Source organism: Aethalodelphis obliquidens, unplaced genomic scaffold, assembly GCF_003676395.1.
Source record: "Aethalodelphis obliquidens isolate GAN/ISIS:26980383/991018 unplaced genomic scaffold, ASM367639v1 scaffold21, whole genome shotgun sequence".
Taxonomy (NCBI): Eukaryota; Metazoa; Chordata; class Mammalia; order Artiodactyla; family Delphinidae; genus Aethalodelphis; species Aethalodelphis obliquidens.
The window spans coordinates 1236388-1252872 of NW_020837965.1; the positions used below are offsets into that span (position 1 = coordinate 1236388).

At 41.1% G+C, this 16485-nt stretch overlaps 1 protein-coding gene across 3 annotated transcripts in view; it reads right to left on the bottom strand.

The window, feature by feature from the left end:
* The window catches only part of NEK9 (NIMA related kinase 9), a 39158-nt gene that overhangs the window by 7783 nt on the left and 14890 nt on the right, over positions 1 to 16485 (bottom strand). For 2 of the 3 annotated variants that reach the window (XM_027120065.1, XM_027120063.1), the window contains 11 exons: positions 16171 to 16363; positions 14376 to 14520; positions 13549 to 13749; positions 12612 to 12658; positions 11277 to 11432; positions 9337 to 9445; positions 8668 to 8829; positions 4738 to 4908; positions 3963 to 4022; positions 1364 to 1572; positions 296 to 457 (listed from right to left, as the gene is read on the bottom strand). In XM_027120065.1, coding sequence (XP_026975866.1) covers positions 296 to 457; positions 1364 to 1572; positions 3963 to 4022; positions 4738 to 4908; positions 8668 to 8829; positions 9337 to 9445; positions 11277 to 11432; positions 12612 to 12658; positions 13549 to 13749; positions 14376 to 14520; positions 16171 to 16363 — 1615 coding nt within the window. The remainder of the gene's footprint in view (positions 1 to 295; positions 458 to 1363; positions 1573 to 3962; positions 4023 to 4737; positions 4909 to 8667; positions 8830 to 9336; positions 9446 to 11276; positions 11433 to 12611; positions 12659 to 13548; positions 13750 to 14375; positions 14521 to 16170; positions 16364 to 16485) is intronic. The other variant, XM_027120064.1, reaches the window with a different exon arrangement.

A 16485-nucleotide genomic window follows, 5' to 3' on the forward strand; every position in this document is an offset into this window, starting at 1 on the left:
TTGAATTTTGGAATTTCAGTTTTGGTACTTCTGAGGCAGAGAGAAAAGAAAGACAATCATCTGGTATAGAAAGATGGGGGCCTATCAGAAATGTGAAAGGGTAGATACTTTTCCACAGAAATCAGTTTCGCCTTGCATACAGGCTTTAAGCACTACTGAACAGACAGTATGAGTTGATGCTGGGCAGCTGGGAAACCAATGAAGCTACAGGGGAAGACAGTGAGGCCAGGAGAAGTGGGCAGAGCTTACAGCCACTGTTTACCTAGTTGTGATTTAAAGGCAAAAGCTCAGTTACCCAGGCTCCTTCTGGGGGCTTGTGTTCCAAAGGAGCTTCAGAGCCCACCTTGAGTCCTTGTAGCTCTTCGTAGGGCAGAGTATCTTTCTCAGATTCTGAAAAAGCTGCACTTAGGGGGGATGGGCTGTCAGGCATAGGGATGAATTCTGCATTTTCCAGCTCCTATGTATAAAAGAAAGAATCTCATCAGTTCTGTTTGAGCCATTTACTTTCGACCAAATTCCCTTCTTGCTATAGCTTTCACTCTGTCGTGACATCAGCACCCTCTAGTGGAGCAGGACAGTTGTGGTTACAACATAGCTCGCCCTACCTGTCAACATCCTGCCATTCCTTCCTCTGAGGAGTGAACAGTGAAGCAAATTCAAACTCAAATCCAAGAACATTTTGGAGTGTCTGACATGTTTCTCTAACACACTCAGTCTACACAGCCTATTCAGTAAGTTGGGAAGCTCTAAGGTAATGGCAGTGAGGCCAACTGCCAGGTTGCTAAAGGCTGACCTAAAGCTTTAGATAGAACTGTGTGCTGCTTCCTCCATTCGTATTCCTATGTAGCTATCAAGTTTAATCTTATTATAGAGGGAGCTTTAAATCTACACGTTCTCTCTTTGGTTGGGGGCGGGTACAAAATTTAAAATTTCTCTAACTATAAATGTTGACTGTAGAAAATGTGAAAATACAGATGGGCAAAGGGAGATGATAAAAATCACCAGTAATTCCATCACTCATAGATAACCACTGTTAAGCATTTCTCTACCATAAGGCATTCCAATTGCCCCAATATTCTACTTCTACGAACCACAGTACAAAATCTAGAAGCTTAACCTTTGCAGGCATGCATTACAAAAACTGCCTTCAAGGAAGGCTGCATTAATTTCCATTCATTTAAGTAATACAGGTATGAGCACATCTTATACCTTTTCTTGTCAGGAAGAAAAAGGATTAGAGATTTGGTGATTTCAGTTCAGGTAGAAATCAGAAACCTAGATGCCTGCTGCAAAACGCTTGGATAGGACATGGGAAACAGATCCCTTCTAGTCCCTACAGAGGTACCTCTACCAAAGGAATTACCTTTCGAAGCCAGCCAGGACAGGAGCTGCTGGCCCCACTACTGATCCTCACGGCCTCCGTGGGACTGACTAAACCTTCCATTCCTCGGTCTGCTTCCATTGTTCCTCGGAAGCCTCCACTTGGATCAGGAGTTTCAGATTCCTGCTGACTGTCCTCCTCTTCTCCCCTACCGCCACCGCTGCCACCTCCTGGGCTAGAGCTCTGAACCACTGACAGATACACAGCACAGAAACAGAAAGCTTTGCTATGCAGCAAGATTTACCATCTGATAGCCCCACCGACCCCCAGAGAGGTTCCTAGAGTTGCGTGAAGCAGAACAGCAACAGTGTAAATCAGATACTTGGGACTAAATTTTTAGTTTTTATACAAGGTATTGTGTATCAGTATCTTTATAGCAATATTCACTTCTACTTTCCAAACTTGCTTATCCTTATGTCCACAGCAGATTATCAATGTTCTACCGCATTACTGAATACTCACCCCAACCACAGCATCCAGGCCTTAACAGATATACCCAGACTCCAGCATCCTTCATAGAGGTTCACCTTATATACAAAGCTTTTTCACATTTGAGCCAAACACCTCTTAAAGTTGCCAGATAAACTCACCATTAACTCCCTTTCTGGGGAAACACCTGAATGGAGAAGTCCTCAACCATTAAGTTCATTAAATTCTTTAATGACTATTCGTAAGAATTTTAAAAACATGATGGCTGGTTCTTTAAATATCATGCAGCATATTCCAAGTTACATTTAATGAAGATGAGCTGATGTACAGTCAGGAAATGACACTGAGCTTTAATATGAGCCAAAGAAAAATATAACTAAGAAAGTAATTTGCCAAAGCTAAAAGAAAAAAAAATTGCATGGTATATTCTAAAGTTAAGTGTAAAAGCTTATTTACGATCACCAGCTAACCTGGCTTGAGGACTGACTATGCCACACTGTGATCCTACCAAAGCCGCAGAACTGTAGATGCCAAAATAACCTCTTAAGCTTCCTTTTTTGTTTTAAATGGCTTTTAAAAATTATGTTACATTTGACAAACACATTAAGACTATTTTTAACATATGTGTAAGTTTTGATGCCTAACAAAATAACCATACATGCATCTACTACATGAAAGTACAATTAGTTTCCAATCCGGTAGCCATTAGCCAAATATGGTTATTTAAATTTAAACAGAATGAAAAATTCAGTTCCTCAGTCGCAAGAGCCACTTTCAACTGCTCAACAGCCACATGTGGCTGGTGGCTATTACACTGGACAGCACAGACATAGAACATTTCCATTATCGCAGAAAGAGCTATGGGACAGGGCTGAACAAGAATAATACCTGTTTTGCTCCATCTGCCTTGTGAATTCCTTCCTTCTCTGGCCTCCTACCTATATATAACTACTCTGATTAATTTTGTATTTTTCATTTCTTCTTGCAAAAAAAAAAACTTTATCACATACTTAGGTATCCTTAAGCAATATATTATTTATTTTGCTTGTTTTTGAACTTTATAAAAAGGCATGTAGTCTGCTGCAACTTGCTTTTTACATTTCACATTATGGAAATATTTGTAGATGTTGTTCATTTTAACACATATAATATTCCATTGGATGGTTATAACATAGTCAACCAACAAATATTTACTGAGCATTTACCATTTGCCAGGCATTCTTCTAGGCAATGTGGATAAAATTATTGAATAAAAAAGACAAAAATCGTTGCCCTTACAGAGTTTCTATTTTCCAGACAATGGACATGTGCTTTTAATCTTAAGGTTTTCCTTTAAATACTGTTCTAGTAAAACAGAGCTCTAATATAACAGCTGTGCTTAGCAAAAAGGTATTTTATCATTTGTGACAGATATTAATATGCACAAACAGATGCTGAGCAATGGATTACTAAAGGAAACTAATAAAAGGTATGATGTGTGTTTGTGTAAACTAGAGCTCAACAAGTCTAGATCAGATTTTCAACTGTCTTTTTGGAGGATTAGTCTGCTTTCATTCTGGGTCTTCATCTGTTTTGATTGCACAAAACATCAGAATCCAGTTCTGAGACATCAAAGACTACAGGTACCCTAGCAAATGGAAAACCAGAAGGAACACAGATTCAATTTCCTAGCATGGCCCCAAATAAGAGAACCATGAAGAAAGCAGCCAAAGGAAAAGTATTAGAGAGGTTTGGGCTGATTTTCCCAACTACATTGAAAGTTCAGCCAACTTTTAATTCTAAGGGCTTATTCTGAAGGACTACTTCTATAGACTGGAATACCCCTGGGAACACTATGGAAGTAAAGGGTAGACAGAACCCATAGCCCCTAGCATTGAAAGGAAAGGAACAGTACGTAAGTCACAATACAATGTTAGGCAAGCCACGTAATTACTCCCACATGTGTGGTGGCAAAGATGTACTCTCCCTCTGACTGCAATGTAGAAGTCATAACTTATTGTGAAATCTACCAAACTATGACCTTCCCTCTTGATCACTGTATTCCTCATTTCCCAGAGATATTTCCTATTTCCTTTTTTGGGAGACTGCACGGAATTCAACCCAAAGACTCACACCTCAGAAAACCACTGGTATCTGAGATACTGCTACTTACCAGTTCCGATGGATAAACCACTGCTATTCGAACGGATGGTCTTAGAATTCAATACTTTCTCTGAGGAAAAATATTCAGTAGGTAAGCATTGTTTACAGCCAGAGACAGGAAAAGTGACAGCCTAGGATAGGGAGTTAATCTAGGAGATAACTGCTATCTCTCATACCAGATAAAAATATTATAAGCCAAGCACCAATAGCTACCCTATATTCAACTATGTAGCAATTCTCCACCTTAACTATTCTTTGGAATCACCTGGGAAGCTTTAGAAAGTAGCAATGCCTAGGTCCCACCCCAGAGGTTCTGATTTAATTGGTCAGGACAATGGGATTTCTAAAAACTCCTCAAGGGATTCTAACGCACAGCCAAGGTTGTGAACCACTGACCTAAAGAATGAACTTGTAAACCTTCACACAGACCTTTATAATTTGTTCATAACAAAGGAATCTTTATGCAGGAGGCAGTTATGATTTAGTTTCTTTTTAAAGGTGTACTGTATGTTTCTCACAAAAGCATGAGCACAGATAAACTAATTAGTGGACTACTAGAAGTAAATTCTACCGCGAGGGGGTCAGAGCCCTTATGTTATCATAAGACAGCACACAATGTTCTATTCCTACCACTAGATATGGTATCACTGACAATTATTAAGACTTACACGAGTAGCTTCTTTTCTTCAGGACACTTCTGTTTGCCAGAATGTGACCATTAGTAACTTAGGTGTGGGTCTATCCTCTGTCAAAGCCATCCTAACCAACACATATGGAACCCTTACCAACAATGAGAATGGTGTGCCAGCCTCGGCAAGATAAGTCTGGGACGTGATGCAGAGATCCAAAGATAGGCCGAGGCCATGAAGTGCAGATATCAGAGCCATGCGGTCTCTCTGTGGGGGTCATTGCCAGGCGACCATTACCACCATTGCCCCAGGCAAAAATGTGATTATCTAGACAAAAAAAATTAAACAGCAGACAATTGAACAGAACACTGGCTTCCCAACTCTTTTGGGTTTCCCATCTTTATGCCCTAGAGCTAAAAAGATTTTCCACCATGTACAAAACAAGGGAAAGCTATTTATTCCCCTATATAAAGCCTAAACAACTCCTGATGCCACCCAGGTAAAAATGACCACCGCTCCTACATACTGCCATCCATTCATTCACTCATTCAACATTTTTGGTCATTCATTCGAATAATTATTGGGCATCTACTTCATGACAGGCACTGCTTGAGGTGCTAGGAAGAGAGCAGAGAACAAAACAAAGTTGCTGCCCTTGTGGAACTGACATTCTAGTGGGAAGAGACTGATAAATAAATTACTTCAGGTAGCATTAAGTGCTAAGAAGGAAGATAAACAATAAAGAAAACTGGAAATAAACAGTAATAGTAGGGTATCATTACTTTAGACAGGGTAGTCAGAGAAGTACTTGTTGATACTTGAGCAGAGACCTGATTGAAGTGGGAGAGAACCAGGTGGATATCTAGGGGAAGAGCTTTCCAGGCAGAGGGAATAGCAAAGTGCAAAGTATGTATCACAAACACAACACAGAAGTCCTCTGCAGCTGGAGCAAAGTAAAGGAGGGGACGGTGGCCACAGAAGAGGTCAGGAGGTGACTGGAGTCTGGGTCATGCAGGCCATTCCAATGACTTTGGTTTTTACTGTTTGAGATAGGAAACTAGTAGAGATTCTGAACAGTAGGTATTTAAAAGGATCCCCTAGGCTACCATGAGGAGAACTGACTGCAGGGGCCCAAGGATGGAAGCAGGGAGATCAGTTGTAATAGTGAAGATGGTAAAAAGTGGTTGGATATATTCTGAGGATAATCTATAGAATTTGTGAATGGATGGGACGTGGGGTGTAGGATAGAGCTGCCATTTTCTGAAACAGGAAGGCTGCAGGAGGAACAGGTTTGAAAAGAAGATCGGAAATTTGATTTTGAATACAGTAAGTTTGTTTGAGATGCCCATTACCTCTTATACAAATCAGGGCATTTTTTAATGAAAAGGGGGTGCTATTAACGATTAAGCCCGGACAGTAGGCATGAATCAGGACCAACCTGGGAAGACCGGGCTATAAAGCCACTTTATCTTTAGACATCCAAATCAAGGGACTGTTGAATCAGTGAGTCTAGAAGTCAGGTACAGTAATTAAAGCTATCAGTGCACAGGGAAGATTTAAGGTAATAAGCTCAATTAGATAATAAAGGGAGAGGGACTTCCCTGGTGGCACAGTGGATAAGACTCTGCACTCCGAATGCAGGGGGCCCGGGTTTTATCGCTGGTCAGGGAACTAGATCCCACATGCATGCCACAACTAAGAGTTCACATGCTGCAACCAAGGAGCCCGGGAACTGCAACTAAGGAGCCCACCTGCCACAACTAAGACCTGGTGCAACCAAATAAATGAATAAATAAATACTAAAAAAAAAAAAAAAAGGGAGAGGATTGTGCCCTGGACACTCCAGGCTTTAGACCTGGATACTACAATCATGGCACTGAACCTACCTGACTGCACTAATCTGTCTATATGTATGTCTCCCCTACCCTACTAGACTGTGAGTTCCCTGAGGACAGGGGCTTTCTGAAACTTTTTTTTTTTTGCCGTACGCGGGCCTCTCACTGCTGTGGCCTCTCCTGTTGCGGAGCACAGGCTCCGGACGCGCAGGCTCAGCAGCCATGGCTCACGGGCCTAGCCGCTCCGCGGCATGTGGGATCCTCCCAGACTGGGGCACGAACCCGTGTCCCCTGCATCGGCAGGCGGACTCTCAACCACTGCGCCACCAGGGAAGCCCCGTCACTTTTTTTTTTAATTGAAGTATAGTTGATTTATAATATTATATTAGTTTAGGTATACAACATAGTGATTCAATATTTTTATAGATTATATTCCATTTCAAGTTATTATAAAATAATGGCTATATTTTCCTGTGCTGTTCAATATATTCTTGGTGCTTATTTATGGTATACATAGTAGTTTGTATCTTTTAACCCCATATCCCTATCTTGCCCCTCCCCACTTCTCCTTCCCCACTGGTAACTACTAGTTTGTTCTCACTCTCTCTGTAAGTCTGTTTTTGTTTTGTCATTCTCATCCATTTGTTTTATTTTTTAGATTCCACATATAAGTGATAACATAGAGTATTTGCCATCCTCTGACTTATTTCACTAAACATAATACCCTCTAGGTCCATACACATTGTTGCAAATGGCAGAATTTCATTCTTTTTAATGGCTGGGTAATATCCCATTTACTGTATATATGTACCACATCTTCTTTATCCAGTCATCTGTTGATGGACACTTAGGTTGCTTCCATGTCTTGGCTATTGTAAATAGTGCTGCTATGAATACTGGGGTGCATGTATCTTTTCGAATTACTGTTTTCCTTTTCTTCGAATATATGCCCAGGAGTAGAATTGCTGGATCATACAATGGTTCTATTTTTACTGAGACTCACTTCTATAGTCCCAGAGCCTAAAGGAGGACCTAGAGCATAGTAGACACTCAGTTTATGTCTGCTATGTGAATGAGGTGATCAAGTACAGTTCAAAGGAGTAGAGGAACATTTATCAACAGGTAATATGCCCAGACACAGAGTCTAATTCTATACTCGTCATTCTGAAGTTTAACTTGAGAAGTACACAGATACTGAAGAAACATTACCTCTCTGAGGACCTGTCAGAAAGTGCTACTGAACTTGCTATACTATTTTTAATCCTCAGTGACATCCTGATTCTGTCTTTCTAGGTACCATTTCCATTTATCTAGCCTGAACTAACCAGTCTGTTCCCTAAAACCACTTGTTTTGGGACAAGCAGGGAAGGTTAATGTGCTACTCTGAAGGCTGGTTCACTTAATTAAATATGGTAAGAGATCACTTATCTGACACTATTGCTGGACCTCTCTTGTGTAAGTAACAGACACAGACTGAAAGAAAACAAAGACGTCCCAGAGCATGAGCAATAACAAAAAAAGCCAAAATGAGTCAAAAGATAAGAAGATGAAATATGTTTTTTTGTTGTTCACAAAGTCACAAGAAAGAAGTGGCTACAAAAATCAAGAGAGTTTAGAAGGTGATACAGGAAGACAGAAAAAAGAAAAAAAGAAAGCATAAGAAAGAGGAAAGGGAGTGAAGGCTAGCAGAAGCTGCGATAAAGAAGAGAAGTGATAGGAGCAGGATGCTGAGGAGAAGAAATAGCTGAGAGGAAAGAGAGAAGAAAATTCCATTAGACCAATTCAGAAAGTTGAGAAACACTGGTATATAGCCCTTCAAGCCTTAGCAGTCCCTAAAGACATCACTGCAGTGCAGCTGACCCCAACCAAGGAACAAGGTTAAATTATGTTGTTCTCCTCTCTAGCCACCCAACATTTATTGGAACCAACATGGTACTGGGCAAGGTATATATATAAGTATTTAATAATTCTTAAAACATTGTACCAAAAAAGTTAAAGTAAAAAAAGTAGGGATTTAAGAGTACTAACTTGCCATTTTCTAGAAATCTGACCTTTTTACAGCAATCACTATGTTGGACACATGAAAAGTTAATGAAGCTCCACAGGCATAAAAACTGGCCACCAATTTAACACAGATAAAAAAGTAAACATATGATCCAGCTACACAAATAACCAGTCCACCTCTTTTGCAAGCAAAAATTAAAATATAGCCATCTATCCAGAAAGCCTGAAATAACATGTACAGACTCACCATCAGTGGCAGCAATGGTAAACTCATCACCGCAGGAGACTCTGATCACTTGCTTTCCACCTAGGGGGCCCCCCAACAGGTTGATTCCTAGACGCTTCTTATAATTTCCAACACCCAGCTGTCCACACTTGTTGCAGCCAAAGGTCAGCAGCCGGCCTCGCTCTGAGACAGAAGCAAAAATAAATAACCAGGTACAAATGGGTCATGAAACAGAGGGAAAATGCAGACAATGCAGAGTCCCATAGACTAGCTTCTGGTTGTTAGAGTATACAAATATAAAGCTAGCTACACAATCCTGGACCTAGGGCAGCTAGGGCATCTAGAACTATGACCAGTTAGACCCAGGAAGTGATTCAATATTATATATTTTATTTTAAATGTGGAAAATGGGTACTATTTAACTTAGAAAACTTATAGATGGTGCTAAATACAAATAACAGTTGCCAGAAATTATAGGTGTGGTATTCTCATTAAGGAACGTATTGATTATATACTTATAATGATTACCAACAAAACATTTATTTGACTGCCCAATTTGTTAATGAGATAATACTGGATGATGGGGGAAATCAGGAGAATGTGTACATATAGTTAAGAAGCACTACTACTTGATAGAATAAAAGAGCCTGAAATACTAAGGCCTGTGTACACAGTCGTACATCAACTCACCATCAATAGCAGCAGTGTGAGTCTTGCCTGGGGCAATTGTACGGATCTTATAAAAGGACAACTGTTTGGCCAAGGTAAAGGAGGTTGTGTAGGGGACTTCGTGGTATGCCTGAAACAAGGTAGAACACAAAGCAAAGACTCATGAAGTAAAAAATGGAGGGGAAACAGGCTGAAAATGTTGTCGTGGTGATCAAAAGGCCTTTCAAGCGAATCATGTTATTAAGAAGGTGCCAGGTAGCTTTTCATCTCCAATAGAATAAAAGAAGAAATAAGCTCAATATGGAATCAGAGAATTTAGTATGAGACAGGACTTTCTGACCACAAAAGTTTTAAGATTCCTAAATTAGGGTATGCACAACATGAACTCTCCATCCCAGAAGGTATCTATATAAGGATAGAATCATTGACTTTTGTCTTGGTTATACACTCTACATACCTAACAAAAGCAGGGGAAGGAATTAAAATCCTGAAGACTCTGTCCAGCCCATCAGTTTACTGTGATCTAATTTTACCTACAATATTCTCAACTTGTTAAAAACCACGTTCCTTTTTTTTTTGTTTTTTTTTGCGGTACGCGGGCCTCTCACTGTTGTGGCCTCTCCCATTGCGGAGCAAAGGCTCCGGACACACAGGCTCAATGGCCATGGCTCATGGACCCAGCCGCTCCGCGGCATGTGGGATTTTCCCGGACCAGGGCACGAACCCGTGTCCCCTGCATCGGCAGGCGGACTCTCAACCACTGCGCCACCAGGGAAGCCCTTGTTTTGTTTTGTTTTGTTTTTTCCCCTTTAGATTAGCATAAAAATAAATCTTCCCATGTAACTTTAAAATTTCACAACAAACACAATGTTGTAACAAAACCCAAATCAAGTAATGGTAATTCTGAATATGCCTTTTCAAAGCACATGGACACCCTCCCCAGACCTGCTCCAAATTTGCACTCTCCCATTTCACAATCACTACTTTAGAGATTGCTTAAAAATTAATTCTTTTTTTTTTGGCGGGGGGGGGGGGTTGGTTCGCGGGCCTCTCACTGTTGTGGCCTCTCCCGTTGCAGAGCACAGCCTCCGGACGCGCAGGCTCAGCGGCCATGGCTCACAGGCCCAGCTGCTCCGCGGCATGTGGGATCTTCCCGGACTGGGGCATGAACCCGTGTCCCCTGCATCGGCAGGCGGATTCTCAACCACTGCGCCACCAGGGAAGCCCTTAAAAATTAATTCTTACCTTTTCCATTGAGACAGCAAACTTGTCTCAATATGACTCTTTAGAAAATGACAAAAACTCATCATACTAACACAAAGAGGGGACTAGTACTTAATATCAGTGGCGAATTTATGACATTCTTGAAGGAGGGGAATGGTAATTACATTTAATAAGCCTGTATAGGATCAGTGATTTGAGAGTAATCATAAAAACTCCCTAGAGAGGTGATACATGGAAAAATGTTTCTTTTCATAATGTTAATTTTCTTGTATCTACTTCAGTGATAAGGTAGAATTTGAATTCCGTCACTGATTGTTTGTAATCAATTTATTTATTGAGGTATAACATACTATACAATATTGTACAGCTTGATACATTTTTCTAAAGGTATATAAATGTAAAACTACCATCCAGATCAAGATATGGACCATTTCCATCACCCTAGGATCCCTCCTACTCTTTCTGTTAACACCTATGCCCCTCTTCCCAGAAGCAACCACTGTTTTGACTTTTGCCATCATAAGTTAATTTTGCCTGTTCTTAAACTTCACATAATGGGCATCATATAGTATGTACACTTTTGTGGCTGGCTACTTTATTGGACATAATGTCTGTGAGATTGTCACTTTATTCTTAAGTCAAATTCCACAGTCACAAACCAATAATAGCATTTCCAAAGAAATTCCAACCTAGAGAAGTTCTGATGATGTACTTAGGATACCAAACGGGGTACTCACTTCATGATTGATGATTCCAGACATGCACTGATTCAGACCCAGTTTGTTGAACTCATTGAGTCCACAGGCCAGCACTTTGCCTGACTGGGTCAGCAGAAATGTCCCATCACAGCCACATTGAACTGCAACAATAATCAAGGCCTTGGGAACATCCACCTGCAAGAAAAAAAAAATCAGAAAATCTCCCAAACATAACTTGTATTAGGGAAAAACCCTCAAATTCTTTCAAAAATGATGCTCTGCATTTAGCAGAATGACTACAGGGAAATAAAGGTTGTTCTGTTTTCTTCAGATTTGCCCAGAAGCTTAGAGGCTACTGTTTTCAACAAGGAGCTCAAGTTTTATAATAAAGTAAAAGAAGGCAATTCCAGGTCAGCTAAAAGTTTTAGCAATAGGTCCTACTTAGGAAGACTTCTCAGAAAACACTGGGAAAAGAGAAGCTTCGATCTATTACTGATTTAGTCCTCTGAGATGCAGAGATCCCATGATAGTTATAGAAGAAACTCAGTAGCCCTGTGGGGTGCCAGTCTGGTCATATAATAAGTGAGGTGACCAAGGATTGAGGCAGCAGCCAAGACTTCTGAAGGCTCACATCCCTCTGCAGCTAACTAGATAGGGCTGAAGAATGGTGGGGGGACATGATGGATGTCTGTGAAACCTGAAAACTCAAACCTCAAACCTTCTCCTATAGTCTTTTCAGAAGAAGAGGAATAACTGTGAATCCTATTGATTGAGAATGGTCCCACAGATATATGTTAATTTTTAAAATGTAAATAAACATTGTTAATAGTGAACAGTGGGTGAGCCTGTGTCCTAGGGTGCATGTGACCATGCTCTCTCTGCTTGTTTCAGCTCCCATGCCAGCTCTCACAGTGCCAGCTCTTGCAGTACTGAGAGGAATTAGATATTACATTTCATACAATATGACCCCTAAATACAAACAACTACTTCATTTGGTATCCAACTGTGGAAAGGGGAAGGGAAATGGCTGTGCTGGGTTAAGGGATACTCTATTGCTTTCCAATATTTCCCATCCAGGGTGTGTTTAGCTTGATGTGACTTTTCCGCTATACATTCTGATTTTAGTGCTCATCCCCAAGCAAGATGTGACTCCAGAGTGTCCACAGTGGCTGCATCTTCTTTCACAACTTTTTATGATTTAGTCAGATGACAAGACCACATAGTGCTAAATTAGGAATCCCGGATTGTCAGTCTCCCAGATAGGAAATATTTCAGGGATAAACACCTTGATATGAGGAGTCAGGTAAAGAGGACATATTACTGGAGTCTGTGTGACCTAGATAGGCTCTAGGAAGAAGTTGCCTCTGATTTTACCTTTTGTGGTGTATAATAATCCTCTTCTGAATCCAAACCCAGCCTTCCTGAGACACACATAAGAAAGAAAATCATTAAAATGAGGGCTTCCAGGGACTTCCCTGGTGGTGCAGTGGATAAGACTCCGTGCTCCCAATGCAGGGGGCCCGGGTTGGATCCCTGGTCAGGGAACTAGATCCTATGTGCATGCTGCAACTTAGAGTTCACATGCTACAACTATGGAGCTGGCGAGCTGCAACTAAGGAGCCCGCGAGCCGCAACTAAGGAGCCCACGTGCTGCAGCTAAGGAGCCAGCAAGTGGCAACTAAGAAGCCCACCTGCTGCAACTAAGACCCGGTGCAACCAAATAAATAAATAAATAAAAAAGAAAGAAATCAAATCAAATCAAATCTACTGTACCCCTCAACTTAAAAAAATAAAATAAAATAAAATGAGTGCTTCCTTCCCAACGAAAATAGTCTATAAGATTCTCTTTTACTGGACTTCCCTGGTGGCACAGTGGTTAAGAATCTGCCTGCCAATGCAAGGGACATGGGTTCGAGCCCTGGTCTGGGAAGATCCCACATGCCATGGAGCAACTAAACCCGTGCGCCACAACTACTGAGCCTGCACTCTAGAGCCCGCGAGCCACAACTACTGAGCCCGCGTGCCACAACTACTGAAGCCCACACACCTAGAGCCCATGTTCCGCAATAAGAGAAGCCACTGTAATCAGAAGCTCACGCACCGCAACAGAGTAGCCCCCGCTCGCCACAACTAGAAAAAGCCCGCGCACAGCAACAAAGACCCAACGCAGCCAAAAAAAAAAAAAAAAAGATTCTCTTTTACTGAATTAACACTTCTCAAATAGAGGCTGCATGATGTGTTTAGAGGCACACAAGCAAGAGGTCAGGCTGTCTGCCTGGGAATAAGTGGACAGAGTCAAGGCTACACCTACCATATTCACCACAGCCCCAAGAGTAGACTTCTTTGCTTCGTGTCAAAACCACCACATGATTATCTCCACAGGAGACCTGCTCCACTGGATTGTTCAGGAAGAAGTCCAGCTGCATGGGTTCTAATAGTTCAGGGCCTGCAATCTTGTCCATGCCCATGCAGCCATAATAGTCAGATCCAAACGCATAGAGCTGACCTTCATCTGTGAAAGGAAGGAAAGCAGAACCCATCAAAGGAATGACTTATTTTGTCTCATCAGAAAGCTGGCCAGGGCTGGAATGAGGATGACCTCAGCCAATGAGCTCACATGGGATGATTATATCAGAGAAATCTGACAGACTGTCTATCAAGCCTAGAGTTGTTGGTATTTAGGGGGTCATGTGTACTGTTACAGTAACAGTTAAAAAAAGAATGGTGGGATGATATATTAAAGAGGCTTAAAATTTTACCGGGGCCATCTCTATTTTACACATCATAAAGTGAGTAATGGCAAGACCCAAACTAAATTTGAGCTCCTAATTCCTGACTCAGCGTTATCTACACCTGACTAGGTAGTGAGGTTATTTCTGCTCCCCCCACAACTGGGACATACGATATATTTCTCCTAATCCTACCTCTTCTCTGTTATCCACCTGCCTTCTCCTTGCTCATCACTACTCTAATGCTATAGCAAGTTGGGCATGTTGTTATTAATGTGTATAATATTTGCTCACTGTCTTTGGTTCTTTGGATACTGTCTTTCGTTGTAAAATCCCAACTAAAACTGCATAGAATTAACTAAAATACCCCACATTAAATGCACCTGGGTGCTTTCTGCTGCTGGCTTACCTGTTACACAGACAGTGAAATCATCGCCACATGACACCTGACGGATAGCTTTGCCTTGCAACTTTTCCACGTGCTTTGGCTGTCGGTAGGAGGCTTTGTCTCCATGGCCCAGCTGACCATGGAGTTTAGTACCCCCTTGCATGTTCTGTGAAATAAATAGGTCTTGTGAAGTTTTAAACTTCTCACGCCAAATCTTTAATCTAATCTGTAGTATCACTTATTAAGAAAAACAGTAGGAAAAAAATCAGTTGGAAATATAGAAACGGGAAAAAAAAAAGGTAAGAGGATTAAACCTTTTAATGGTAGATAGTAAAAAACTCCTGCCAACAGATAAAGATTTTTAAAGTATCCAGACTGATATCCATCGGGCCTTAAAAGGACCCATTCTCAATTTTGTCTTTCTTCTTCAAGTCTAAGGTGAACTGTCTATTTAATTATGGGTGATGATGAAAAAATTCTTTACGTAGTCTAATTTGATTGTTTTTTTACAGGAGTACAGCCTCTTGGAAATCCTTATAAAAGTTTTACAAATTTTGGTCACAGTTTCCCTGAAATACGTAACAGTCATAAGGAATCTGGTAACGTCAAAGACGCTGCTATAAAGCACTGAGAATAGTCCTACATGACTTTTCAACAGTTCTAAAGATATAAGTAATTCTTCCCATCCAATAACTCAACTGTAAGTCCTTACACAAATGTTTTTTAAGGCACTAATTTCAATCCACCTCTGGCAGCCCCCCAGAAGCTAGTTCTTTAAGTGAGAGGATTTTAGGAAATAACAGCAAGTTAAAACTCTATAACAGAGGCCAAATCACTCATTCTTTCTCTCTATCAATCAATAGTTGAGTGTCTACTCTGTTACACACTGGGGATAAAGCCTGTCCTCATGGAGAAGTTATCTGAAACTACTGGAAAAAATGAGCTTCCTCAGGAAGGAGGAAGAGTGGGAAGAACCGAGAACCTAAGATAAGACAAGGTCAGGTAAAGAAAAAGCGGCCTGAAGTGAGCCTGAGAAGGCACAGCAGAAGAGACAGGAGCAAAGTCAAGAGAACAGGCTCTTGCGGAAGCCAAGGGAAGACCAGGCTTCAAGGAGGGAGTGACCAACTATGTCAAATACCACAGGAGATCAAGCAAGGACTCAAGTGTACCTATCTGTTTTATTTTCACAATTTTATAGGTCATTTTGTCAAGAGTAGTTTCAATTGAGTGGAGGGATGGAAGCTGCACTGCAGGTGAATGAGGAATGAGTGGGAGATAAGAAAAGAGACAGCAAATATTGGCAGTTTGTTCGAGGTGAGAGAGAGGATAGAATCTAGAGGGGAACAAAGGAAAATTCTACTCAAGATATTCCATCTTCAATCACTGATGGAAGTCTTAGAATTTTCCTGACATGGTGCACTGCTTCATTTGTTTACAAAGCTATTTCACAGGTATGAGTTGCTCTGAAATGCATGGTAATAGAACAGAGTAATTAAGTGACCTTCTGAAATCACCCAGTGGTAAATGAGAATGCAATCTCCTGAGTCCAAGCCTTTTAATTCTTTCTCTCTTTCTTTCTCTCTCTTTTATTCATTCATTCAAAAAACATTTATAAGCGACCTAACATGTACCAGGCATTGGGGATACATCAGTGAACTAAGCAGACAAAATCCCTACTCTCAAAAGAGCTTACATTCCATCATCCCATGCTGCCACTTCTGCAGCACATGTTCAACCAACAAAATTCTTAGACAGCCTGGGCCCAGTAAACACTGAGGCGCACGTCACTGTTCTAAAGTACGTAGCTTTCACTTACCACCCAGGTGTATAGTTCCTTCTCCACTGTGACCACAGCAAAGTGGGTATTCCCTGCACACACCTGCCGGGCACTACAGCCACTCTTGATGACATCCAGTTTCTGGGGAGTGGATTTCCCACCACCCCAAACATAGACTTCACTGGTTCGAGATGTTACCACAGCAATGGGTGCTTCAGTCACAGTGCTTGACCTGACGACAACCCCCAGAACAAAGGAACATTTAACATAAAAATTATATCAAAGAAAAATGCTTCCAGTCTTTTCCCTGAGAACTGCCAAGTATGGTATGAGAAAGTATGTTCTTTCTCGACG